The sequence below is a fragment of the Calonectris borealis genome, chromosome 15 (assembly GCF_964195595.1).
Source record: "Calonectris borealis chromosome 15, bCalBor7.hap1.2, whole genome shotgun sequence".
Taxonomy (NCBI): Eukaryota; Metazoa; Chordata; class Aves; order Procellariiformes; family Procellariidae; genus Calonectris; species Calonectris borealis.
In genome coordinates this window covers 22,004,323-22,031,548 of record NC_134326.1, presented here as the reverse complement: position 1 = coordinate 22,031,548, position 27,226 = coordinate 22,004,323, and the positions used below count along the sequence as shown (strand labels likewise).

Sequence of the window (27,226 nt, the reverse complement as noted above, 5' to 3'; positions counted from 1 at the left end):
TACCAGAATAGTGCTTTACCTATTGCTCTAATGGCTCTGCATGGCAGCCTTCCCCCTCCCGACAGAGCCTCTGCTGCCACAGAACCCAAGACATTTGCTCGTAACGGAGGAAGAGAGCTCACTTTGAGTCGACTAAATCTCTTAACCGGGGTTGCTCTTCCCCGTCCCCGAGGCACAGCCTAACCACTCATGGCATTTCCATGCCAGTCAAGGAGGAAGGCTAGAATTATCTTCCTGGCACAGGACCGCTGCTGGTATCCATACCCATCAGTGCTGCTGCTGCAGCTGCCAAACCTTTTAGTGACCATCTTCGAAAATTTCCAGGCAAATGCCCTCTCTGCATAGGTTTGTTCTGCATCCTGAATATGGTGAGTCCAGCACAGACACAGGAGATCCATCTATGCCCCTGCAGCAGGTCTGGTACGTCCAGGACGTCTGATTCACTGCACACGTACAGATCGGCAGCAGTAGCTTCTCTGGACTTCTGCCTTCCTCATTTCCACTGGAAATGCTGGCAGGTGTGGACCCTGCTGTATACAGCACCCATTGCCACTTCGGCTACGAGGAACTAACGAGTAGATCTCCAAGGATCTGCGGGTGGTACATCTAACTCTACCAACCCCCTCCGTCGCCAAAGCAGCCGAGACCTGCGGAAAGCAGAGCTCCCAGGAGCAGAGCGAGGTACAGATCCCCGGGCAAGGCTGCGGCGGGGGGCTGCGGTCCTCAGCTGAGATCAGTGCATTTGGCCTTTACATTCTGAACTCAGTGTTCATTATCGATCGTATCATGCAGATCGACAGACTGTATTAGAGGTACTGTTGATTTTTGTATCGACTGCACAGGGTCTAAGAGGAAATCTGTTCAGACTTCTATGTGCTTTCCACACGCACATAGTTAGAAGAGTAGGTTGTTAACTGCTAAATTGTTTCAGAGCAGTCATGATCTTACTGGGAAGAGTTAAAAAAAGATGTGCTTTGCTCAGCAAATTCATGCCAGATCAGTTGATTATTTTCTCCTTCCATATGAAAATGTTTACGTGGGTCTTTTTGAATGCTTTGAGTTTGCAAATAGCTCATAAAGATGAATTTTACTTTTAGGTAGTACTGGCAGTCTCGCTCAAAACTCAGTAATTATCTCAGCCTCTCACAAAGCGTAGTGCATTTTTTCCCCTAGGAAACCGCTCTCTTTTTTTCTGGTTTGAGAGAATGTAAGATTGTTTTACAGGAATTCAGAAATGCAGCTAAATGTTACCACTAGATGTCATTAGCAATAAAGATGATTGACAGGGAGGCTGCTAATGCTTATGAAATGTAGGTCAATCTGAGACTGAGCAATTGATTTATCTTGATCACTAAAATATTTAGTACGTGTTAGCTTCATGGATTCATCAACAGACATTTTGGATAACACACTTAAGTTACTGATCTTGGGGAAATCTGAAGCCTCGCCAAATTTATGTTTTATCTTTGTTTTCTAGTTTACAAAACAAAAAGTTCCTTAGTCTAATTTAACTGACCATGAAAGCATGGTGATTTCCATTACGTTAAGATAACCACGTCTGCCTGCTGCCGTGGAGCAGAGGGCAAGCAGCTTTCCTTACGGCTTGTTCTATTTAAAATTGTAGCTAACGACCATCTTTCCAGTTACTACCAACATCTCTCTCTAACACACATTAGGCTACAGCCTGATCAATTTTGGAAGCAAAGTTCCCAAAGTGAGTCCTAAGGGCACAAGAACTCACTTGAAACCCCTAAAAATGTTTCCAGCCACAAAGCTCTGCAGGCAGGGCTGCCTTGCCCGAAGACATGGCAAATGCATTGCGTGACTGACGCTAGAGCTGCTGCTGGCTGCGGTTGTGTCGGCCCCGGCCCCTGGTGCTCCGGGAGCGGAGATGCTGCGCCCCACTGTAAGCATGGGGAGCGCTCTGGGGGGAATGGATTTTGGGGGCGAGGGAACATGGCCAAGTAACCCCCATGTCTGTAACTCCAGTTCAGTGCTGAAAGCGTGCTGGCAGCTTGAGAGGCCCCTTGCCGGAGCCTGAACCTGATGATTTGGCCTGGGCTGATGGGGCAGGTGAGATTAATTAGTTTTGCAGCTGAATTGTGGGCTTGGCCAGTGAGTTCAGGAATATTTCTCTGGGTTATGAAACAGGTGGCAGAGAAAACCCAGCCTGGCTCCAAACTGAACTGCTTCCAAGCCTTAGTGCACTGGGATTTTAGTTTTTTGGTTTGGGTTTTGGTTTTTTTTAAATCAAGACATGGGGGGAGTCGCCTTTCTTGTATACACTGCTTCTAACACTTGCTGTATATATAATGGTGATGAATTTATTTCCGTATGGACTTTTCTCCTGTGTATTTAAAAATAAGAATGTTCCTTCTAATGACAAGAGACTTTCTGATGTGTCTTCTTTTTAGGAAACCAATAGATGAAATATTTAGGTGAGCTTTTGTCTTCTGTAATTTCATAAATTCAGCATTCGAAATCCTTAAGCAAACCAGCAAAACATGTCTGAGGTTTCAGCAGTTCAAGACATCCCATGCAATGATGAAAAGTAATCCATGGAGAATGACACAGGTCATTACCCGTGGTTTTACGATTGTTATAGTAACCCACGACCCAGGAAGCACGTTTGTGACGACCAAGGCTCTCATGCCAGAAAGCCCGTGTTTAGTTCGGCTGCTTTCCGCTCTGCCCCCCGCTTGCAAGCTCAGGGTCCCATTTCAGCTGCTGCACCAGTGCTGCACTAGATTACACCAGCAAAGGTTTCAGGCTGCAGTCTTTACTATCTCGCCAGCCCACAGCTCGGAATGAATCTGTGAATTGTTGTACATAGCACATGGGTTTGCAATCAGCCAAATAGAGCGGACTCTTGAGCCAGAATGAACGAACTCACCCATTTGTAATGTGTAGCTTAATTAAAATGTTAAGATGCCAGGAATTTCCAGCTTTATCATAATGGTAAATAACCATCCTTGGTCAATATAACTGTGCCTTATTAGCCTGTAAACTTAGTACGCATTATAAAGGAGTATTAGAGCTTAGGTTTCCTGGTCTTTGAATACTGATTTAATGCTGCCCTCTAGAGGAGATCTTTTTTTAATGGAGAGAAACTAATTTTATGCTAGGACAAATTTTATGCAAATTTTATGCAGTGACACGGTCCCTTAATTGACAGCACACATAGGGATGGGCACACCTTTTACATAACTATATGGTTTGAATTGATATTTGTAAAGCAGGAGCATATAGATAGAAACTTTAATCTTTTTTCCAAATCTGGTATTTCTTTCTTGGGAAATACCATCGTATTCTCACTTCTTTGGGTTTTTTTTAGTCCCATTGTTGCCCAGACAATTTAAAGTGTTATACAAATAAAATCTAGCTGTAGGAGGTTACCTGTCAAGTTTCCATTTTTAAATTTTAGCGCACGGAAGCTTTGAATTATTTTCTTTACAGACAACAGATTTATATTTAAGATATGCGAAAATATTAATAACCACAAATGATAAAAATGTAAAAATTGGAATGTCCCCAAACCACTTATCCCAGACAAATACTGCAGGTATCTGGCTGAATTCAGAGCAGTGAGTTTGGTTCCAACTTGCACTAGCGTAGCTAGGAGCGCCCTCAGTAGCTGTCCAAGGGTGGAGTAAAACCTTGGTACTACTTTATTTCATTTGAAGCTCCTAAGTTTTACCTTTAAGTATCTGCTGACGTGTAGCACAGCCAGCCTTCCAGTTTAACCAGGAAGACTTTGAAGTGAGAGGTGAAGTATTTGGATAGATTTTAAGAGGCCTAAGTCACTTTAGCTTGCCAAGGCAATCACTGTGGCGTATAGTGACCTTGGCAACCTTACAGGACAGCATTTATGTACGAATATTTCTTGGACCCTTTTGCAATAGTGATTTAAAAAAAAAAAGGGGGGGGGGGGGGGGGAAGAAAACATCTGGTCACTCTAGTTAGTCCAGTCTCACTGTCATTTACTGGAGTCACCTGCCTTTTAATTGTCCCTGGCACTGCAGTGAGCCTGACCGTAATTAGTAGTTTGAAATACTTCACAGCTCCACTTTGGGGAATCTGTTGCAGACTGAAGCAAACCAGTGAGTAAAAAATCCATTTCCTAAACTTTGTTTTCCTTGATTATCATTTACATTCGTAAGCTAAAAATTACTTCTAGTATTTTCACATCCCCAGGTGAACTACTGCAACTTTTCCATATGCTTGTGTACCATTAGACGGCACAACAAAAGGGAAGTCTAACTGTTGTGTAATCTGCAGCTAAAGTAAGTGCCGAAAACCTGTCACTTAGAAATGAATGGAAGGAGGACTTAATAGATTGTATGACTCTATACCACTGTAGAGAGCCTGGGGGAAAACCACAGGAAAGCTGGGAAACATGAGTTTTCAATGCATAAGTGGCATTATTGACAACAGAGTGGAATAAGAAATACATTATTAACAGTTGCGGTTTTCCTACGTCTTAGGACAACAATCAATCCCTGTTTGTGAAGTTCTGGTAGAAGTTGCCTCATACTTGCGCAGTTTCATAGAACAGTCAGCTCACTTGTGTGTCTGTGTGTGGCTTCTTATATAATGCAGATATTAATGAACAGAAACTTAAAACGGAGATGTCCCAAGTATCTGTAAATGACACTAATAGCACTTGCTTTTTCATATGCTGTTAAACACTGCGTTGTATGCTTAACTTTGAAAAGTGCATTTTACATGATGTTATTAAGTGTAGGTAGGTGCATATCAAACTTCTTTCTGCAATTACATAAAAAAAACAGGACCTAGTTTTGCAAAGCAAAAGCACCCACATTACCCACTGAATTTCCAAATTAAGGAGAAGAGGTAGTAAATTGCCATCAGCCAGAATGAGAGTTGGAGTCCTGTTGTGTTTGCTGGGTAGTTTCATAGACGGAGTGCAATTTTATAGACAATTTCATAACGTAGCAACTGTTTGTGCTACCATTTGGGGTTCTTTTTCCTGGTATCTTAAAAAACAATCAAAAATATTCAATATTGTGAATGTTCAGCACAAGATACCACAGTCAAAACCGAAAGCCACCTGCTCTGTTGCATTAAATTACTTTGGACATAGAAATATTTTAAAACTCGCATGTACACGAGCATTTCTGAAACAACTTAATTTGAGAAACTGTACCTAAATGAAAATCTCATTTATTTGTATACAGTTTAGAAAAATACATGCAATGTGTGCTTTATCTGTCCGTATTTGTTTTGAAATTATGCCGATAGGGCTTAATCCTCTACCATGTTATGCAAGTGTCCCTTATTTATGTAAGTGGTTGCATCACTCCAGTAAGGCTGTTCAGAGGAGAAAGGGCTATTCGCATCTGTGTGCAGTTTGGACACCTTGCAAAAATTAGTTCTGTTTTGAATGTATTTACATGGTATTTTATACAAAGCTGACTAAAGCTCTGTAAAATGTATCTCCTTTAAAAAGAAATATATATAGATATTAAAAATACAGAAAATGTACTTAACATCTCTATTTGCAAACTCTTTGTGATTTTTAATCATGTATGTGCCATGAAAAGTATTCTATTTACTCATTTCTTTGGGGAACAACTACTTTAAAAATGAAGGCATTAATAACAGTATTTCTTATCCATTGTTTTAATGTGATAAAATGGTATTAATTAGTACTGCATCATGTATTTCTAGTTTAAAGCTGTAACGGACAGTACACTAGCTTGAGACCGCCAAAAATATTTTTTCTTGTGCTTTCTATAATAAAAGTGAAGACTAGATTTTAAAAAATGGTCTCTCTGTACAGATTGCTTTTACAATTGTGTGAATATGTATAATGAACTCTGCATTTGTAACCAAGAATAAACTTTCCAAATTGTACATGTTCAGGTTGTTATTATAAATAGCTACTAAATATCTTAACCAGACAAGAGTTCAAATAAAGATTAACAGCCATTATTAACTTTTCCTCCACTGTCTTTTGTGACTTAACACCTGACTTTTATGCAACAACTGAGTTTGACTTCCTAAGTTCAATCTAACTTTAAGTGCGTAGCAGTTTGGTTTTGGATTCTCAATATTACGCAAAATTTAAATTGCTCCTGTGTTTATCAAGTAACTGCAACTAGAGATAATTATTGGTGGCTATATCTAGTCAGCAACAAAGTCTGCCAAGTGTGTAGTTTTAAAAGGGTCTGCTCCATTTTCTAGAGTCTTCTTAACAGATGTTGTCAGCTTAACACACAAGAACGTGAACATGTACTTGGAACGAAAAACAATCTGGCACCTTTTAGAATGAAGCTTGGTAAGTTTATGAACTCAGTTATGGGATACACCACCTTCAGTGGCAGAGGACTCAACCCATCCCAGAACGTCCTTTCTGGTTCTTTATCTTCCTGTTTTTCTTTAAGTAACTCCAGTCAAACAGGAATGGAGGAATGACATTATTTCCTCTTTTAATCCTAACTATTGCCTATCCTAGGATTGGCTCTTAAGTAGTCGGTCAGGTCTACCTGTCACCGACCAAACACAAGAGTACAACAATATAAATGGTTCGGTTTTACTTTTGCTTAAACAGTGAAGTATGCACTGAACAATTAATACAGTTGTAACACCTAGACTACCACCTCAGATTATTTTCAACTGCAAAAGAAACTTCCTCGATGAGTAAGTATTGCAAAAGAGAGCGTTATGGTATAGCTGTAATAATGATCCTGAAGAGCCCTCAAAAACATGTTATTGCCTCTGAGGTGCCTGGTAAGCGAGTGGGATGTGGGGCCGTATGCCACCAGCTGCGGTGTAACACCACAAGGTACAGTTTCCACATGCACTGCCAGCAGCCTTGCAGGACCCCAGCGGATGCAGCCTCTCCCCTACTTGTGCTATGGGACCTCAGAGATGAAGTCACCGCTCCTGATGCTAAGTGAAAAGAGTCCAGCCTCGCAGCCGGAGGAGCCCGAAGGCACTGGTGAGTTACTGTTCTACTCCTTGTGAAACCAGCTTGCCTAAAGCTATGTTCTGGACTTCATTTGGGAGCGGCTGGGAGGTCAGGGACTGGGCTCTACGGTAAGGGCGGTGCAGTTACAGCGCTGCTAGCGCAGACACTCGTGCGATGCCTGTGTCCTTGTGCAGCTCCTGCTAAATGTCACGGTACGGCCCCTTCCCCGCCGCTGGGCGTGCAGCGGGTCACCCCCTGCCCCCCACCGCGGGCAGCGCCAGCAGCCCGGCGCGGCCGGCAGGGGGCGCCGCGGCGGCGGGGCGGGGCGGGCCGGGCCCCTCCCCGGCCCGGGCCGCCCTCCGGGGGAGGCGGCACCTCCCCGCGCCCCTCCGAGGCGGCGAGAGCGGCCATGAGGCCGGCGCAGCGCTCCCGGCAGGAGACCCTGGCCCTGCGGCGGCAGCTCATCGGGTGAGTGCTGCGGCGAGGGAGACCGCCACGGCCGGGCCCGTCCCGCCGCGGGGCGCCTGACGCGGCTGCAGGGCCGCGTCCCGCCCGCCCCGGCCCTCGGCCCCGGGCTGGGAGCGGGCGCCGCGGGGCCCCGCTGCCGGCCCTGCCCGCCGGCTGCTCTCGCCCCCCGGGGCAGCCAGCGCGGCCTGCCGCACGCGTCCCCCGGCACGTCGGCAGCGGCGCCGAGCCCGGCCCTCGGACACCGCGACTGCTGCCGCGGCTGAGGCATTCCTGCCTCGCCAGAATGCGAGGTCTAAACCAGCAACATCGCGGGGAAGGTCGGGCGCAAAGCCCCATTTACTGCTGTAATTAACAGTAATTACCATTTCTTACAGAGAGGGGTTACGAAACTGAAGTATAAAACCTGTATGATATCTAGCATGCCTGTTTAAACTTTAAACTGCTTAGAAAGCATTTTCTGTCAGCTTAGCTGAGAGCACGACATGGAGCCGAACCCACCTGCAGACCTGCTGCAGGCTCACAGGTACTGCCAGAGGACGCCGGGCTAGGCAGAGTTCTGGCTGAGCTAGTGTTATAGCCTGTCGTCCAGAAAACTTTTTATTACACCAAAAAGGTGATTGATGATAGAATTAACAACATACATCTGCCCAGTTTGACAGAATTAAGTACGAGACTCAGTTCCAAACTTCTGATTCCTTGTGTTGCTTCAACGGACCTAAAAAATTCTGTAGACTGCTACCAGGAAAGGCAGCGGAACTGTTGTATTTAACTCTGGGAATGCTTTCATATTGTACCTTGTGTATATTCAAAAACAAGGCTACTTTAATCTTTGTATGTTTTATGAATCCAGAAGTTGGGCTGAAAGTAAATGCTGGAATTAGAATTGTGCCAGTTACACAAACCTAAAGAATACCACTCTCTGTATTTAATCTTTTTGTAACTGATTTGCCCTGTCACTGGGAACAAAGACCCAGCCTCCGTAAGTGCTTTCTTAGCATCTGTTGAACAGTCAGGATAAGCTTACCAAAAAACTGTTTTACCATTCTACTGCCAGCTCACACAGAAAGTATAGGATTCCTGTTAGGAAGGGATACTGAAGCAGTTTCTCATTTTATCATTGTCTTTTGTTGTTCGTTTGACAATGATTTTGTATTTATGGTCAAATTATTTTATTTTTTGTGTAAGTAATCTTTTCCTAAATGAAGCATGAAAGTTTGGCATTGCCCTTCAGAGTCAAATCTCTGCAACTCCTACTTAGGCAGACATGTGTTTCAGTTTTACTTGTTTGGCAATTTATTTAAAATGTGAAACAAAACAAATGCACTTAAGTAGACCCAGCCTCATAAAATCACTCAAGGTTTCAGCTAACGTTAGGGAAGCTCTATACGGACGTAACAATCACCCACACCGTGCCATCTGGAAAATCGTGATCTTACCGAGAATAGCAAGAACATAATAAAACCGATCGCAACAAAGAGGGTTTCAAGAACACAAAGGGCAGACAGCGTAGACAGTAAGGAACTGTAGTTAAGATTGGATGAAACTAATGAAATCCTATCTGCGTGCTGTGGTTAGATTCTTAGTGAAGGATTTTCAGTTCTGGAGCATGGGGTTTTTTTTTTCCCTGCAAGTCTAACAAAACTTGACTTGATTTAGAGCACAAGGCCTATTCTTTTCCCCATCCCAGGCTTTGTTTTAGGGGCCAGAAGTAGGATGACAGCTTGTGCTAGCAAACTGGGGAGAAGTCTTTCTCTTGATTAACTGACTGAACTGAAAACACTACCAGCAGAACAAACTATGTGACTTTTAAAATTCACTAAGATTTATTTTGCTTTCTGCTGCTTGCCATAGCTCTTCTTGCAAGCTGTTTTTTTCTAATGATCCAGTGAAGATCATAAAGGCAAAAGGCCAGTATATGTATGATGAGAATGGAAGACGGTACCTTGACTGCATAAACAATGTTGCTCACGGTAAGTTAAAAGTCACGTTACTTGATACCATGTTTTCTAAGCAGAACAAGGAACAATCAGTGCTTTTCACCACTGTTGCATTGTGTTGGGGGAGGGGTTCTTTAATTGGAAAAGTGGAAGAAACCTCTTGAGCCTATAGTTCGGGAAATTACAGTTCATATTTGAATTTCTGTGTGTGTGAATGTGCTTTCCAGACTTGCTCCCTGTTCTGCCTTCCTAGAAACATACTTATCTAAAATGTACAGATTTTTTTCCATGAAAGCTCAAGTAAAGCACCTAACTGTAAGACTAACAAATGGCTTGACAGTTTGTTGTATTTGTAAACGTTACTGCTAAGGGTGCTGTCACAGGACCGCTGCTCAGTGTGATGCCTTATTTGTATATTATGAAGTAGCTCCTTCTTTCTCACAGTATTTGAAATCTCTAAACCGTCAGTGCTGTCATTAGCACCCTAGCAGGGCTCATACCCAAACCCCTACCTAAATTATTCAAATGTCTAAATCCAAATACTAAATTAGACATATCAATTTCTTTTAGCATATCAATTTCCAGTATTCAACTACCAACCATAAAATACAGTAACAGGCAATTTCAAACTTTCTGAGCAAAAAAAAGAAAGTTTTAAGTGAAAGCTTTCAAGGCATACCGACATTGTCTTCTGCTGACAGTATCGTTAATGCCCCACTGATGAAATACGATCATCAGTGATGACAGCTCTGTACTAACAGAGAAATCTAAGTGTTAAGTCAGTATGCATTTGTTAATTAACACCATGTGTAATATGGAAGAACTCCCAAATCACTCTCCACGCTCTCTTGCAGTTGGACATTGTCATCCTGATATAGTAAAAGCAGCCCATGAACAAAACCAATTGTTAAATACAAATTCTCGTTATCTTCATGACAACTTGGTCGATTATGCAGAGAGACTTTCAAAAACGCTACCTGAGAAGTTATGCGTCTTTTATTTTTTGAATTCAGGGTAAGTAAGGTATATTGGAAATGATACTCTTGTTTTCACTAGTTATATACAGACCAGTAAAATACTTCATTATCAACAGCCAACTGCATGATCTGGTGTGGATGACTAGATACTGACAAAAAACATGGTTTGGGGGTTTTGTTTTTGAAGAAACTGTGGTCCTTTTTAGAACTTCAGTGACTCTGAAGTTCACGTTTAGCAAGCTCTCTATCAGGAAAATAAAGTAGCACTTTATTTAAGAAGCGTTTTATTCTGTTTATAAGGCCTTGGACTACAAAACATAAACGTAAATATTTACTGTATTAGTTTCTGGTCTGACTTGTCTTCTGAACTGGGAATTACTTCTGTTATCAAAATTAAATGTAACAATGCATATTTCTGCGTGGGGCAGGGGTTGTGTTCCCAAGCAAACTATAGCTGAAAAAAAAAGAACTGTTTCCAAAGTAGTTTCTGTACTCCAGCTTTTTAAGATGTTCTGGTGAACAGTCCTACCTAACGAGTGCTGATTACTAAGGGATCTGCGAGTAACATGCATCAAGTTCCGTCTGTTCTCTGCAGACGCAAACAGCATTGCAAGGGAGGTCAGAATTTCAAAACTCAAGACATCCACAAGGAAACTTATCGATTTTTTCTATTGTAGATCTGAAGCTAATGATCTTGCCCTAAGATTGGCACGACAGTATACAAAACATGAAGATGTTATAGTTCTAGACCAGTAAGTATATTGGCAATTTTATCTACTGTGGGGTACAAGGCTCAGTTTTGGTCTGTGGTCAGAGCATTTCTGAAAACCTGTTGTAGTAGAAAGATTGTAACCAGGAAGTTGAGGGAAGCAATTTTTTCCCTCTGTTCAGTATTTGTGAGACCAGCCGAGAACTGTGTCCAGGTTGGGCTCTCCAGTACCCAACAGACGTTAAGGAGGGAGGCCAGCAGTGGCCTGCCACGATGGGTAGGGAGCCATAAGAGGTTAGGAAAATTGGATTTGTTTAGCTGTGAGAGACAGCTAGAGGGAGATCTTACTGTAACTACAACTGTCTAATGGGAAGGAGCAGAAAAGATAAAGCCAGGCCTGAAGATGTATGGTGACAGGAAAAAAGACAATGGACATAAGTTGAAACCTGAGGAATTCTGATGAGACATAGAGAAACTCTTTTACCATGAAGGTGGTCAAATATTGGATGCCCAGAGAGACTGGAAACTCCATTGTTGGAGGATATTCGGAAGCAGGCCAGACATGTCCCTTCCAGTTGTTCTGCAATCTCATAATACTGCTCACCACTTACACTACTGTAATTCTAGTTGCGGGCCCTGGCAAACCAGTGACAAGGAGTACTGTCCCTCTGCATGCCCTATATTCAGATGTGCAAAAAAATCCAAGTACTACTGAGCTTCTCTCAGCTTAAGTGTGACTGTATTCGCATCAAGCGACAAAGCCTAGCTACTCTTTAGCTGTCAGTAATGCTAATCCTAAAGAACTCTTGACACTGAGGAAATTACTGTTTAGTTCTGCTAATTGTTTTTTAAGTGCTTACCATGGACATCTGACATCCTTGATTGACATAAGCCCATATAAATTCAGAAATCTAGAAGGACAAAAGGAATGGGTCCACGTGGTATGTACTTCAGCCTGTAACTATCAACTACTTGTCAATTTAATGAAGTCTTATTTAATATATACTGAATATAGGATACTGTTCCTTTGCATAGGCTCCTGTTCCAGACACATACAGAGGACTTTATAGAGAAGACCATGAAGATTCAGTAACAGCCTATGCTAATGAAGTGAAAAATATTATTGAACAAGCACATAAGAGAGGCAGAAAGGTAAAAAGCTGTTTCCTTACCCATTTGTCTTGCCTTAGAAATGAGCATGGCTGACTGTCAATGCCGTTTACGATTACTGAGCTAAATGGTATGGATTTGTCAAAACGCAAAGATCACATAATCATGCAAGAACCATCTAATAACAAAGAACTTCCTAACTGTTAACACGATTTCCACAACTTTCTGTATTGGCTTCAAAACATTATATGCTACATATGTTTCAGATTGCTGCATTTTTTGTCGAATCTCTGCCGAGCGTGGGTGGTCAAATCATTCCACCAGCAGGCTATTTTCAGAAGGTTGCAGAGTAAGTGGTCATTCATTATCTTAACTTTTTAAATTTAACATACTTCCTAAATATAGATGATAGAGAATTTCTCTGCCTGCTGTAGCATATAGCTTGATAGGCAGGAAATGGCCTGTGCCTTCATGTTAGAATGTAAACTTTTTAAGGCGAAGACCTGGTTTTAAACACATGATATAGAATATAAGCTTGTACAAGTTTGTTTCCTGGAAGTTTGCAAAGTAATACTTTCTGCATGTTCTTAAACAGTAAATATTATGTTCTGTTTCCTCTTAAGAGACAATAAAATCTGTTATGTTACAGGCACATGCACAAGGCAGGAGGTGTATTTATTGCTGATGAAATTCAAGTTGGCTTTGGCAGGGTTGGCAAGCACTTTTGGGCATTCCAGCTTCAAGGAGAAGATTTTATACCCGATATTGTCACTATGGGGAAACCAATAGGAAATGGGCACCCTATTGCCTGTGTAGCAACAACAAAAGAAATCGCAGAAGCATTTGCAGCCACAGGAGTAGAGTATTTTAATACGGTAAGTAAAAAAGTTGATCAAACTCTCCTTCTCTACAGGAGTCTAAGTATTAAAATTAGATAATCATGCAGCATTTTTATTAATCTTTATCACCCACAGTTACTGTTTACATTATTTGTATCTTTCTTTATAACTTTATACATTATTTGTATCTATCTATATAACTTTCTATTTAGTGGCTCCATCTGCTATAAATGGCAGTATGCTCTTTATATCACTGAGGCTACACTTTCAATGACAAGATTGCATTTTTCTTCCCTTTCCCTGGCTACGTGTCTTCTTTTCCTGAACTCAGTTTGGAGGAAACCCTGTTTCATGTGCGATTGGATTAGCTGTGTTAGATGTGATTGAGAAGGAACACCTTCAGGCTCATGCCACAGAAGTAGGAAACTTCTTGATGAAGCTACTCAAGGAGCAGAAAATCAAACATCCCATCATTGGTGATGTCAGGTATCAGTGCCTTATTTACATTTTTAGCTGCTTTTTGCTTGGTGCAAACAACTCAATCCAACTGATGTAGTTTCAAGAGATTCATTAAACCTGTGTTTTCAGCAAAAATCAACAGCCTGCTGTATATTAGATTAAAACAAACTTGAGCTTATCAAGTCTGATACACTTTGCCACTGTAGGCCAGTACTGCTTTATTGATTTATTAGTTGCTAAAGAAAATTCACTTTCCTGTTTGAACTCTTACTTCAAGTGCACAAAGAACAGAATTAATGGGCTGGAAGGAAAATATGTTTAGCATTATGTCCTGTGCTGGCATTCTGAGCAGATAAAAGTCTGTACTGTATTACTACATTTCTTCAGAACAGCAATAGCTTTTCTATCACTAGCCAAACATCAGGTAATTCTCATGCAGTAAAGGTTTGGTCTCACAAAAACCTTTCTCAATTTTTTAGTTCACTTGCAGTTCCTTCCTCTGACACAGATTGACTATTTTTATTTCTTTTAAAGGGGCTCTGGTTTATTCATTGGAGTGGACTTAATCAGGGATCAAGCAGAAAGGACCCCGGCCACAGCAGAAGCAGAGTATCTAGTAACAAGGTACAAGGGACAATCATGTAGTTCCTCAATGTGCAAGGCAAGCACACAATTACAGAGTAACCTTGCCACTCAATAGTTGTTAAAATATAGCCAATTGGCAGAAAAAGAAACCAGTCAGTGCAGAAAGGCATTGTCTGGACAGCCTGCATGCTGGTACTTGCAAGTTTTTCTGAACTACATGCAAAGGTAAACATAATTCGTTGTTATTGCTCTTTCCAGACTTAAGGAAGAATATATTCTACTGAGTACAGATGGGCCAGGAAGAAATGTGCTTAAATTCAAGCCTCCAATGTGCTTCAGTATGGAGGATGCAAAATTTGTTGTGGACACAATTGACAAACTACTAACAGGTAGTACAGATCAAAACTGCCTTATATAGGGTTGCTGTTGGACTGCCTTAAAGTCAATGCTGAACCACTGAGCCTGCTTTTCAGAAGTGCTAAAATAGAGCTAAGAAGGTAGATGTTGAGCACATAGGAAAATTAGTCTTAGTCAATGCAAGTTTAGTCTTCACTTATAAATTATTCTGTTTAAAGTTCTCTAACAAAACTATTTACTCCACAGATGCACATGCCTTTTTTAAAATAACTTCGCTGTGGCAGAGGCTGAAGCGTTTACTTATCTGAACAAGGGCAACTGGTAAAAGCTGTCCAAATTTCATTCTTGAAAGCCATAATCTGTGCCACTTAGCTTTTTGTACAACTTCTGCATGCTCCGTATTAACCGAGTTAGTGCAAACACTTGTCTCAAAGTCACAAGTTTGCTAAATTGTTGCTTATTCTCTCTCCAGATATGGAAAAAGAATGTCTGAACCAACAGAAAACATCCACTTGTTCTACCTGAGCAGGTATTTATCTACATTCACCCTTTAGTATTTAAAGGCCAAGGTTCCTAAACATAACTTCACAAGCATTGTCACTGGCAGTAGAGCAGGACCAAGCTTCCTCAGAGATGCTTTTACCTGAAGTTAGTTTGCAGGAGTTTCTAGCAATTTAGAAGCGCGGGCCAGACTTGTGTACATCTGGCATTCACAGCTACCTTCTATCAGAGTCTGACACTTCTAGTAACACTGTATGCATTCATCCGTTTGCGAGCTAGGTCCAACATGTCCCAGAAATGCCTACCACTAGAGCATGCTATGCTTGTCTGGGAAGCTTTAAGAGTGACTAAGTTTAACCCTTTGCATGCAGATGACACACACATCAAGACAAAAACATAGTTTTTATGCTAGCTGCTCAGTGCCGTAAGTCTCCAGACAGAAGCTGTTCCAGCTGCATAATTACTTCTCAGCAATCTCCCCTTAACTGCCCTTAAGGGCAAGAACACTGTACATTCTGCATGCTACAATTTGGGAACCTCTACTTATACTAACAGCTTTATGAAGAGCTATAAACAGTACTTTTACTACTATATTTACTACTATAGCTCCTGTTTTACTTAACATCTGACTTTGAAGTAGTACTGCCTTCTATTCTCTTAAGCATTTTTGACTTCTTCGTGGTATCATTTCAGGTTCATGGCTGTTATCTCATGCTTAAGCATCAATTTACCCCTATACTCAGAAGTTTGTGGGCATCAATAAGACTGAGTCCTGTTAAGTCTTCCAAGCCTTGTAAATCTTGGTATCTGTTGAGGTCCCTCTGTGGCTTGCTTACAGAGAACATCTAGCTGCAACTCATTTTGCCACACACTCACGAGCACAGCATACACTTACAGTTAACACCTCGGTAACAACACCCTTTGGTACACTTAGTCCTTCTTTAACCTACTCTGACTAAAAGACAACCAAGTGTTTTTTAACCAAGTGGCCAGTAAAACTCTCAGTACCTGGACAGGAATGTACCTAACATCATCATTGTAATCAATGTAATCATTGGTGGCCTCAACCATACTAGATTCACAGTGCTATGGCCCTGAGCTAAGGAGAAACATGCTTTTAGTTCAGTGCAATATTAGTATAGCAGGCATGAGAAAAATGTGTTAATATTTTATTTAGCAAGTTAATGGAAAAACATACAGCTGTTCATACTACTTATTCTTGAGAACAGAAAGATTACTCAACAGTGCCAGTTTAACTTAGAGGCCTAATGACTTAATGTGCTTGTCTGCAATCTAAACTAAGCAAGAAAAATGCCTTTATTTTCTACAGGAAACCAAGAATGCAAAAAGCCTCTTAATAAGTACAGTACTAGTATGACACTTACATATAATGTAAGTCAAAATGAGGCAATGAAGTAGATTCCTTTTAATGATGCTTTTACAAAAAAACATAACATTATTTTCTTTCCATAGGTTTCAAACAATGTTGAAGATCTACTACTAAGAAACATTATTCTACTATAATAATGCACATTTAATCTTCATCCTAGCATGCCTTAGACCAGATAAGTTACCTTTGATTTTGTTATTTTCAGTTACCTTGTTACTAGTAAAAGCTTTAGGAGCAATAAATTTTACAAGAGCTTGTTTCAACTCTGGCAGAACTGTGGAATTGGCTTTTATTTAAAACAGCGTATCTAAAACTGATTATAAAGGAATGTATTTCTAGTAGCCACTATAAACTACATTTTCTAAATTCATGCTCTTTCAGGTTATGACTTTTTGAAAAAAATTAAGATGAGCCAATGGTGGGTTTTTTTTTTTTAGTATCTGCTGCTACCTATGCAAACGCCATTTTAGCTGCCAGTACACTCAGTCCTTCCCAGGCTCCTCTGACCAGTTTCAGTAGCCAGTTTCATAACAAGGTCCCTATTAGCACTATATCCAACAAACAGTCTCAGTGACCAGATACAGTCAAAAACTTCAGCCCCAAATTCGTAACAACAAATGCATGAGGAACAGACAGCTGAGGGCCATGGCTCCCAAACCGGTTCTTACAAAATATTCTGTCCTCAAGAAATATCCAAGTAGGATTAGTAAATTAAGAGTACATTACAGCCATAAGCAACAACCTTGCCTACAAGCCCTTGCTTCCACCAGGCAATTACATGTTCTTTGTATCACAAACTTTTCATGCAAAGAAGAAAGGGAAAGCCAGCTCTGCATTTAAGTACCAGTATCCTCAATTTCTGCTTAAGGCCGCATCTGTCACCTGTCAAGGAAGCATTACCTCAGAACCTACTTCCAAAAAGAACCAATATAACAGCCAGCTGACAAACTATTGCTAATACAGTAGCCGGAAATACTGCAGCAGTATGGTCCTGATACTATGCAAATTCCCTGTTGGAGGGCAAACTGTTTGCTAGAAAAATATTCTGCTACCCCTTACTTCATAAGAAAAGGAGGAAAAGGATGCAATAAAGCATTTCAATTTTAAATCTTGAGGCAGTAATACTTTTAAATACTGTACTCATGTTTCAGTGGTCTGCAATTTTTTAATTTGCAAGTTGGGCATTAGATTATATACTCTAGCTGTAAAGTTATCAACTATCAGATTTAAAATCTGCTGCATCTTTTTTATACTCAGGATTTCCACTTAACCCCAGAAAAGTCTTACAGACTTCTAACTTTACAGCAAGTTTTTCTTTTCAAGGGCAGCCAGCAGGGAGCAGCATATTACAGTCCCTGCAGGAATAGCTGCATCCCTTGTTAAAAAAGTGAAAAGGTCACTAGTAACATCTGTTTATGTCTTCTCTTAGTTACTTGGTTTGATTCCACTTCTGGCTCCCATTTGTTCAAATAAAATTCATTACAAGGAAAAAACTGTCAGATTTTAGCTTTAAAAGGAGAGTAAAAAAAAAAAATCAAACTGACAACTGCAACAAAGAATAGAAGTTTACTTTGTGCAGCAGCCCTTGCTACTTATTTATAAATCTGAGATTGGGACTATTCTGCAGCAAGACAGGCAAATCACATGATAGTTACTGCCTTAAAATAGTGGTAGACTAGTCAAAAAAGGAGAGCATATTTCTAGAGAAAGTGCTGCCTCTTTAGAGGCAGCTTTGTTTTTCCTCCCACAACTTTAGTGGAAGTTCTTTAGCCTTTTTTGATACACAAAGAGGCTGCAAAAATTCACTTTGCATTGGTAATTTAATGTCTGTCTAACCTGTCTTTCAAGGCAGGTATACATACTATAAAGAACTTGTAGAAAAGTCTCAGGCTCAAGACAGTGAAACATGAAGGAAGAGCAGCTAGCTGCTTGTACACCTCTTAGCTTCCTCCTGCAATGCTGTCTAGACTCCCAAGCCCTACCTGAAACCTACGCCTCTGGCTCCTCCTAGCAGAGCCCTACAATGCAGACACCAACACAGTTACACTGAGCCTCTGTACTTGTCACCAGCATGCCAGCACAGCCTCCCCAACAGCTGGGGCTTTCCACTCTTCCATAACCTCCAGGCAGAAGTGACAGTTTTTACCTGCCACTTAACTGCAAGTGAGCACAACTACCAACACCGCCTTCTAGTTTTAGGGTTACAAACATTTTATCACAACTCTTCATCTACTGAGGTACTGCCATGAACTAATTTCTGGGAACAGTATACTGGCATTTTACTAATACATAAGCTGAAGAATGGCACAAGACACTAGATTACGCCTTTTTTATTTCAAAAGCTAGGATAGCTTCAATATCCATGTCATGGTGAATCAGAACACATGTAAAATACCTTACAATACATTAGATTCCAAAAAGGTACCAAAAAGTACAGTAAAATTAACACTTCCATTACAGGAAATGTATGACACAAAAACAATACAAAATAAAAAGGTGGAAAGTGACACTTAGGTTCCCTAAGATGCATCTCATTCTGTACAACTGGAGTAATGCAGAGTCCATAGTTAACTCCAAGAGGCAGTCCCTAGATGCAGAGCTGCAGCTTTAAGCAGACCCTCAAAATCAGTTTCAGTTTAACCTATTAATAAAATCATTAATTAATATCTTCAGCAAGGCTGAAATTTACACACCACACTGTCTAGACAACTAGTTATCTGTAAGTATTAAACATGTAAAACATTTCCAGGGAGCTCTTCCAAGTAAGATGCACATTTAACAGGCCATAGAAATTTATTGTAAAGTTAAATTTGGTACAGAACTGAAATATCCATCTACAGCATTGTATACAAAACCTATGCAGTCATTTTCCAAAAGAGACCATGCCACTGCATACCTGAATAAGTTTGATCAATATGGCTTGTAGTTATTCTGATGACCACCACGTCTTGGTGTCTTCCCATAATTTGCACTGCCTTGACCTATGAACAAGAAAACAAATGCATTAAACTGCTAATTAGTTACGCTTGCTTATACCCAATACAGTTCTCTTTACTTACTGTAATCATAGCCTGGTCCATATCCATAATACCCATATCCTGAATAATCATAGCCTCCATAGCCACCATAACCTTGCTGATAGCCGTATCCTTGATTCCCATAACCCTGGTTCCAGTAATTGCCATAACCTTGATTCCAATTTTGACTTTGAGCTATAGAAGGGAAAACCATCCACAAAATCCCATTTTAGTACACACAACTTATTTAGAATGTGTCCATACTAAAGTAGTGCGTGTAGTACTTACCGCCGCCTCTTCCACCTCTGCCTCTTCCTCCATAGCTACCTCTTCCTCCACCACTACTGAACTGTTGCTGCTGGTATACTTCTTTTGGCTGTGCTACCTTAATCTCGCACTGAAAATAAAAAACAAGGAAGAGTGTGTATACTGTCTCATAGCAGCAGCACCCAACCTAACCACCTAGGAAAGCCAGAGGTTACTCTAGAGGCAAAGGAGGTATACGGGCTGTGCTCCGTCATGTGACCAGGACTAATGCATATCCAGAAGCATCTGATTTATTGTGCCGCCTGGGCAAAGGTAAGGCACTGTGGGCCTTTCAAAGCAGGCCACTGCTTTCAGAGTACTTTATACTGCCTATTCCCTACCACCAACTTCCCCATGGAAGAGGAAGGTTAGTCATTATTGGCTATTCAAAGCAGGCCACTGCTTTCAGAGTACTTATGCTGCCTATTCCCTACTACCAACTCCCCCGCGGAGGAGGTGCTGAGGCCACCTCAGCATAGCCACCACTCCTGTAGGAGCCACGAGGCTGTCCCCTGCCCTGGCACAACCTCCAAGACAAGGCTGTTGCTATTGGACCGCTTCACCAGAGCTGCACTGAATGACCATGGCTCTGAGAAATGCACCGGAACGAGTCTTCCTGGCAGCCTTCGTACACTCTATACACTGAGCATCTGTGTTGGACTGTACAGTACACCTACCAACACTTGAAGTCATCGCTTATCAAATACTGAGAACAACTAAAGCAAACCAGAATTGACATTTTTAAGACAGGTTCTCAAGCTGCAGTTCGAGCTGTCAGCCAGCTTCCTAGTTCCTGGCTCTGTGCACAGTCCGAGGTGAAAGCTACTGCTGCTGTGAAATGAACAACTCCCAGTGATAGCAGCACCTGAGCAAGCCTGGCTTGGAATTCTTCACCAGAGGAGCTATAAGGTAACCTCCTCTTTTTATTATCACTATGACACAAAAACAAGCCATAGTTACAAGATACAGATACGATTTCTCAGCTCCCTTGGCACATAAGCATTCATTTCTCCTGAAAACAAACTTTATCACTAACTGCAGTGTCTTGCCAACTACCAGTGCATTAGGTTTGCCAAAGTTTATCCTGTGCTGCGTCAAGACCAGTCTTAAACTAAGTGCAATCTAGGTCAGCATCAGACAGTATGACCAGATCTAATAGGGCTTTGAAGTTAGTGTATGGTCAGCAATGGCCATGGAGCAAGGGAAGAGGGTCACCTCCAGCCAGCACACATCATTTGCCTCCAGTTCTCTTCTCATTAGCTTGACAGATGAGCCTCTATTAGCTATTCCCACAGATGAGCTGTCAGCTGTTCAGAGCATCTCACACCACTTTTATAGTAGTTCACATAACCAGCTGACCAGGTACAAGTTGCCATAAGCATATGTTTACTCTCTGGATCCCTGTATTGGGTTTACATGACAAGGTTTTGGTAGCAGGGAGGGCTGCAGGGGGGGCTTCTGAAAGAAGACACCAGAAGCTGCCCCGATGTCAGACAGAGCCAGTTTCAGCCAGCTGCTTACAAAGTTAGTGGCTGTAAGCCTTGAATTTATGCAAGTGCTCTATGCTGAAAATAGGTATGTATCTGTTGAAATGGCTTATGTTGCTAGACTCATAGATAAATAAGCCAGTTTTTCCACATGTATTTAATGAATGCAGTTAGGTACTTCATACACAAAATCCTCTAGAACATAGCAAGTATTAAAGCCACAGGTATTGGCAAAGAACCTTGGTAGCCTCTGCGACTGAACTTACGGTAAAAAAAAAAAAAACTGTGGTAAATTGCAAGCTGTCCTTATTGTAATTTGGGTACCTTGAAATCAAAGGTCTAACAAAATCCTTTTCAGATTATAGATGTAGTGGTATTACACTTACTAACTTGGACAAAAATTTACAAGTCAAAGTTTCTACCTTGCTTCCACTGACGTTGTGGAATTTCTTCTCCAAAACCTTCTTCACCGGATCCTCTTCCTTGAAAGTGATGAACACAAACCCCCTCCTTTTGTTGGTCTTTGGATCCATTGGAAGTTCAATTGCTTCAATCTGAAGACATGAAATACTATTTTCAGACTTGTATTTTAGCAGAACAGTTAAGTGCACAGCATTTGGGATAGTAAAACAGCAAGTAAGTTTCCTATCTATGCATATTATGCAACACCAAAGTTGCAATATTCTTTCTATACTAACATTGGTTTTCAGACCAGAGGTTTCAATTTTACAACTCTTAAAAACAATTTTAAGATCAGATAAAATGGTTTGAGGTAAAGACAAGGGTATCCAACTAGCAACAGAAGCATCTAGTGCAGTGTGATCTAGTGCAGTATGTGCCTTCCTTGCTCTCAAGATGGGAAACCTCTGGATCAGTTACAGAAGGCAGTTAATTTCACATCTGAAGTTAATTTAATTTGCAAATTGCAAATTATTAGTAAACTAAACAGCAACTGGAGACTGTATGTTTCAGTGTTTACTAAGATAATATTACACACCTCTCCAAATTCTCCGAAGTATTCCCTGATTTTCTCTTCTGTGGCTTCTGGGTTTAGTCCACCAACAAATATTTTCTTCACTGGATCCTTTTTCATTGCCATGGCCTTCTTGGGGTCAATTAGTCGTCCATCTAGCCTGTGTTCTTTCTGTTCCAGAACCTGAAAGATAGTTTGATAGGATTAACTCAAGCTGAAAAGTTTCTCCGAAAAGTGAAGAATCTGAAATATGAAGCTTAAATTTACCTTTTCAACACTCCCCGGTTCTTTGAAGAGAATAAATCCAAAGCCTCTGGATCTTCCTGTGTTAGGGTCCATCTTTATCGTACAGTCGGTTACCTCACCAAATTTGGTGAAGTAATCTTTCAAGTCTTTTTTGCTTGTATCCCAACTGAGGCCGCCAACAAACATCTTCCTGAAATTTCAAAGAGATAAGAGCTGTTTAGATTCAGGAAGTACTACAGAAAAGCACATGCAGCAAGATGCTCACAGTGGTACACACCTCAGCAGCATTGTCAGAAACAGGACCAATTATTGAAAGTTAAACACTTCTGCATCTTGTCAAAAGCTAGTGATACTATAGGAGTGCAAAAGGGTGGGCTTCCCCCCGCCTCTTTCTGAAGGAATGGCACAATGCACCCTGAAGTTTATTACAGGCTATAAGAAACAGTAGAAGTTGCCCAAAATATTCCTTCCAGTAACTTACGTTCTTTCAACAGTATTCTGTTATTTGCAGCAAAGCAGTATTGATTATCAAAGACTGCCAACTCAGTTTTTGGAAAGAGCCTAGGATCATTCCTACTGCTTTGAAAGCATTCAGGATAGAATCAGGCATCAAAAGCAAAATACTTGAGCTCTTTTAGGATTTGGACAAATGGCTGTAAAAATTTTAGTCTTAAGAAGGGTCTGCAAAATTTAAACCAGGTATCTATGACCTCCAAGAACAGTCATATACAACAGATGGGACTTTGCACCTGCCTTAACTACTATGTTGTGCACTTCTTCCTGCTTAGTTACTGAATCTAGTTCTATCTTCATCAGTACTACAGGAGTATCTCCACTATTAGTCTTTACTTTCATGAAAGGCCAATACTTCCCTGACCACTTTCCCCCACAAAATATCCTCTGAAGCATCTCAAATAACTAAATACTAGTGAAGCGCAATACAGAAGTGAGGCCAACAAATAAAACTTAGATCAGTCAATAAAGCACTTTTCAAATGCCTCACTTCAAATGAAAACATTAATAACGTGGCTGTATTTTCTATTTTCAGAGTTTCCAAGGTAACAAACTAAGCTTTTGAAAGCATTTGGGCCTTTTTATTTAACTATAGACTAAAGCAGTTTAAGTTGTCATTACTCTGTTTAGAGGCAACCTAGACTTGGCACTAGAAGCTAGCAGCACTTTAGAAACTAGACTATGTTTAAATAAAATTGGCTTTTGGTGTTTATGTGTAACTTTGATTCACTAGAACTAGCATCCATTTATGTTCAAAAGGCAACATGAGGAAAAAACTGTATGTGCTACGTGGGGTTTTTTTTGCTTTTTTCCTTAAACTGGATGAAACCATATCCTTTGTAGGCTAAACCCTTGTTTTTTTTCAGGAGATCAAGCTGTGCACTCTTAACTGAGAAGTGCAGCATGATACACAGGATCCAAGTTAAGTCTGTGTGCTTGCAGCCAGTACAAGAGCCTTACAGAAAAGGCCTTACCAAGTTTACTAAGCCTTTCAATAACAGGTGAAAGAAAGGTAACTTAATGGATTCTTTCTTATCACAACAGCTTACTGACCAAGCATGACTGCTATAATCTGTACAGACTGAAAGTGCTGTCCATCGCATACCCTGTCATCATTGACTACACTACAGAATGATCAAGAGACATTCCGTGGTTGGGGGATGACAGGAATTTGTCTGGAGGCTGCTTTGGCTGCTTTATGCCATCGGGTTGGGGCTGTGGTACACACACAGATATTGCCACATATTAAATTCACCTCTTACCACAGCAGTAGATAATACACTTTGTAACTTACAGTCCTTTGTTTTGTAATTCAATGATTGATACCTACGTATATTTAAATAACACAATATAGAGCCTTTGAAGTTAAGATCAAATTCCTAGTATTAGGCTTTGCCTTCAGAGGCCACACCAACTGGACAACTGCACTCTTAACATATAACCTCTTTTTTTCCTCCTGAGTGTATTAGTGCAGCTAAATCAAAGTATGTTTCAGCTCTCACCAAAATACTCTAATGTCAGCACCCTGAACTCTGCCTTGGACAGCTCTGGTTTTAGCACAGCGCTAAATTTTCCACATAGGTCAATCCCTCTAAATAACTGCTTTTCTTAAAAGTTTCATTTCACACGGATTTGGGGTTGAAACTTGTCACCTCCTATGCAAGAAAGGGAAAGAGTATCACCCACTTTTCAGGGCAGAATGCTAGAAAAGTAAAAAGAAAATTCACACACAGCTAGAAGGCCTGGTTCTCAATCCTTCTAGAGTCTGCAAAAGGTCCATCAGGCCCTAGCTTAAAGGAAACTTGTGCGAGTCTTAATCCTTCCCTTACAACCAAAATCTATCTACTACGCTATTGAGGCTTCAGCTCTCTGTTCAACCTGAAGGAACTGACCCTCTGGTTCAGCGCCCAGGGATAACAAAGGGAGTGCCAATTGAATACACAGGGTAGCTTGAATCACAAAGGCCCGCTTGAGAAACAGGCAGGTAATTTTCAAGTCAAGGGTATACATTCATAAAGAGACCAACTATGATACGAAAGAAATTACTCTTTTGTACACAAGGATGCCACTACCAAAATACAGCAAAACTAGAGACTCCTCCTGAAATCGTTCGCAAGAAATAAGCCGTTTTCTGACAATGCTGCCGAGAAGTTCACCAAAATCGCTCTTACCGGTTTAAACACACTGCACATCGTCTCAATCACGCTGTTTTTCCTTTATCCCTCCAAAACTACTTCGCTTACCCCAACTAGCTTCCAAAGCCAGGATTTTTTTTTTTTAATATGCGTTACACAAATATGTTCGCATTTACACCGGTGCCGATCGGTCATGCAATCCCCATAAAGTTTGAAGCAGCCCACCCCCCGACAGAAAACAACTCCTTCCATCCGCTCCTTCCGTTAAAAAGGGAAAGGATGAGGAAAACGCGGGATGCGAAGCGAGCCGCGGTAAATCCCCTTCCATTTTACAGCGTGAGAAGGCAACAAACCCGCTCCCGCCCCTCCCCCAGCCACCACATGGCGCCAACAAAAGGCAGCTCCAGAACAAAGGAAGCGCTGGTGCTGCAGGCCGCCGGCTCACCGCCCGCCCGATCCCTCCGCAGCGGGGCCGCCCGCCGCCCTCCCCCGCCGGGCGGAGCGGGGCCCGGGGCGCGCCCGCCGCCCGCCTCGCTTCCGCTGCCGCCGAAGGGCCGCGCCGAGGCCTAGCGGCCGCGCTCCGCCGCCGCACATGGCGCCCGGGGGTGGTGGGGGGGGCGCGGCCTGCTCCCGCCTCAGCCCGCCGAGGGAGGCGCGGCGCTTACCCCGCGTCCTCCTCGTTCTTGCTGGCGTTGATCTGGTCGCCTTCGGCTCCGTTCTGGCTGGCAGCCGCGCCCGCTGTTCCCGCCGCCGGGCCGGCTCCTGCCGCCGCCGTTCCCGCCGTCGCCGCCACCGCCGCTGCTGCTGCGCCCGCCGCCGCCGGAGCCCCGCCGGTTTCGGCCTGCTGCTCTCCGGCGCTCTCGGCGGCTTCGTGTCCGTTCTGGGTGGCGCCGGCGGCGGCCGCCAACTGCTGCTCCGCTTCGGACATGCTGCCCCGTCCGCAGAGGCGAAAGGGACGACAGGCGCCTGCAAGAGACGAGCGCGGCCCGCGGGTCAGCGAGGCGGCTCCCCCCGCCGGGCCGGTCTGATCCGGTCCGGTCCCGCCCCTCCCCCCTTTTCCGCCGCCGCCATCCCGCCGCCGCTCATACTCACTTTAAAACCCGCTCCCAATAAAATCCGGGCCGGCCGGAATCGGATTAAAATCCCCCAGGCGCTGGAGCTGACACCCCTCCCCGCGGCGCTCGGCTGCTCCGCACCGGCCCCGCCGCCACCTTCTCCTCCCCCTGAGACACGTACTCTCCGGCCCGGAGCCTTAACGCGTGGCCGCCTTTATACCGCCGGAGCCTCAGCCACACAGCAATAAGGGGCTTCCTCGTTGGCCGCCGCCGCCTGTCATTCACGCCGTTCGACGGTTCCTGTTGGTTCTGCCGCGGGGGGCGGGCGAGCTGAGACGAATGGCGGCCCGCGGGACTGGATTGGGCTGGGAGGGGAGGCAAGGCAAGGCGCGGGGAGGCCTCGCGCCTGAGTGCGGCTCTCCCCGCCGCGGGGCGGCCCCGGCCCGCCTGCGGGGGTGGGAGGGCGGCCGTCGTGCCGCGGGTCCGGCGCGTTGTGGCGGGCGGGGAAGGGCGCGCTCCGTCGGCCGCCCCATCGCGCCGGCGAACGTTACCGTCCTCGCCAGGCGCTCCACGAAAGCGTGAGAGGCAGGAAGCCCAGCCCCTGAGGGTGCAGGGCCCGGGCGAGGCAGTCAGAGCCCGCGCTCTCCTCACGCCCTTCCGTTGTTCAGTCACGGCGGGACCCGGACGGCGGCGCCGCGAGGAGCCCTGCCGCCGCACCGGGCAGGCCGGCCCGCCGGGGCCCTGCTGTGGTAGCCGCGGCCCTCGGGTCCCGCACGGTGAAGTTGTGGAAACGCGCCTGTGAGCTGAGCGCGGTATTGACTTACGGTGCTGCACTGGCGTAACTTAAGGTGCGGTATGTACACTGAGTCAGTTACTCCAGTACCTGAGGTTTATTTAATGTTTCCAGCTCCGCTGGTTTTGCAACCGAGAGGGCCGGAATTTGTTGTTTTTAATGGAAACTTAGATTTGGGTATTACATAACTCCAGGAGCTGGAGCCCTGAGCATGTGCCTAGGCCTTAATGCCTTTTGCCCGAGGATATATCAACCTTGTTGACAAAGTTGTGTGCGAAAAGCGCAGAAGACAACTACTCCTTGTAATCATATTTCAAATCCTTGTACAGTATACCATTCCTAATATCCCATTTGCCCATGTCAAAGGGACAGAGTTTGGCTTTTGGATAGACAGCCAAAGCTTACTGCCACATCTGGGGGGCGGGGGAGGGAACT

At 43.0% G+C, this 27,226-nt stretch overlaps 2 protein-coding genes and 1 long non-coding RNA gene across 11 annotated transcripts in view; 2 read left to right on the top strand and 1 right to left on the bottom strand.

Moving 5' to 3' along the window:
- The window catches only part of HNRNPAB (heterogeneous nuclear ribonucleoprotein A/B), a 31,082-nt gene extending 4,857 nt beyond the window's left edge, over positions 1-26,225 (bottom strand). For 3 of the 8 annotated variants that reach the window (XM_075164670.1, XM_075164668.1, XM_075164671.1), the window contains exons 1-8: positions 26,036-26,214; positions 25,609-25,909; positions 22,317-22,485; positions 22,074-22,232; positions 21,499-21,630; positions 19,572-19,680; positions 19,326-19,478; positions 19,163-19,247 (exon numbers count right to left, since the gene is read on the bottom strand). In XM_075164670.1, the coding sequence (XP_075020771.1) occupies positions 19,177-19,247; positions 19,326-19,478; positions 19,572-19,680; positions 21,499-21,630; positions 22,074-22,232; positions 22,317-22,485; positions 25,609-25,871 (1,056 nt within the window). In that variant the 5' untranslated portion in view covers positions 25,872-25,909; positions 26,036-26,214 and the 3' untranslated portion in view covers positions 19,163-19,176. Of the gene's footprint in view, positions 1-19; positions 2,814-18,580; positions 18,908-19,162; positions 19,248-19,325; positions 19,479-19,571; positions 19,681-21,498; positions 21,631-22,073; positions 22,233-22,316; positions 22,486-25,608; positions 25,910-26,035 lie in introns of those variants that run through there. The other 5 variants (XR_012676044.1, XM_075164669.1, XM_075164673.1 and 2 more) reach the window with 5 other exon arrangements.
- On the top strand, positions 6,777-17,759 carry LOC142088865 (5-phosphohydroxy-L-lysine phospho-lyase-like). Of its 2 annotated transcripts, none has more exons than XM_075164667.1 (13): positions 6,777-6,964; positions 9,254-9,372; positions 10,194-10,353; positions 10,994-11,068; positions 11,879-11,966; positions 12,061-12,177; positions 12,402-12,484; positions 12,785-13,010; positions 13,306-13,460; positions 13,968-14,057; positions 14,277-14,407; positions 14,848-14,904; positions 16,350-17,759. In XM_075164667.1, exons 2-12 carry the CDS (start codon positions 9,318-9,320, stop codon positions 14,898-14,900), a joined length of 1,233 nt encoding a protein of 410 aa, XP_075020768.1. In that variant the 5' UTR covers positions 6,777-6,964; positions 9,254-9,317; the 3' UTR covers positions 14,901-14,904; positions 16,350-17,759. The 2 variants fall into 2 exon arrangements, with proteins under 2 accessions (XP_075020768.1, XP_075020766.1); XM_075164665.1 differs by lacking the exon at positions 6,777-6,964 and adding an exon at positions 7,311-7,402.
- LOC142088870 (uncharacterized) lies at positions 19,679-22,478 on the top strand. The gene is made up of 2 exons (XR_012676051.1): positions 19,679-20,498; positions 21,435-22,478. It is a non-coding gene; the product is annotated as an uncharacterized LOC142088870 (long non-coding RNA).
- Positions 26,226-27,226: the final 1,001 nt, after the last annotated feature.

What these genes read in the sequence shown, in the direction of transcription:
- LOC142088865 (XM_075164665.1), top strand. Translation starts at nt 7,344, where the DNA reads ATGAGGCCGGCGCAGCGCTCCCGGCAGGAGACCCTGGCCCTGCGGCGG. An exon ending in TTTTATTTTTTGAATTCAGG is followed by an intron (nt 10,354 to 10,993) that starts GTAAGTAAGGTA and finishes TTTCTATTGTAG; the next exon opens with ATCTGAAGCTAATGATCTTG. An exon ending in AAAAGGAATGGGTCCACGTG is followed by an intron (nt 11,967 to 12,060) that starts GTATGTACTTCA and finishes TCCTTTGCATAG; the next exon opens with GCTCCTGTTCCAGACACATA.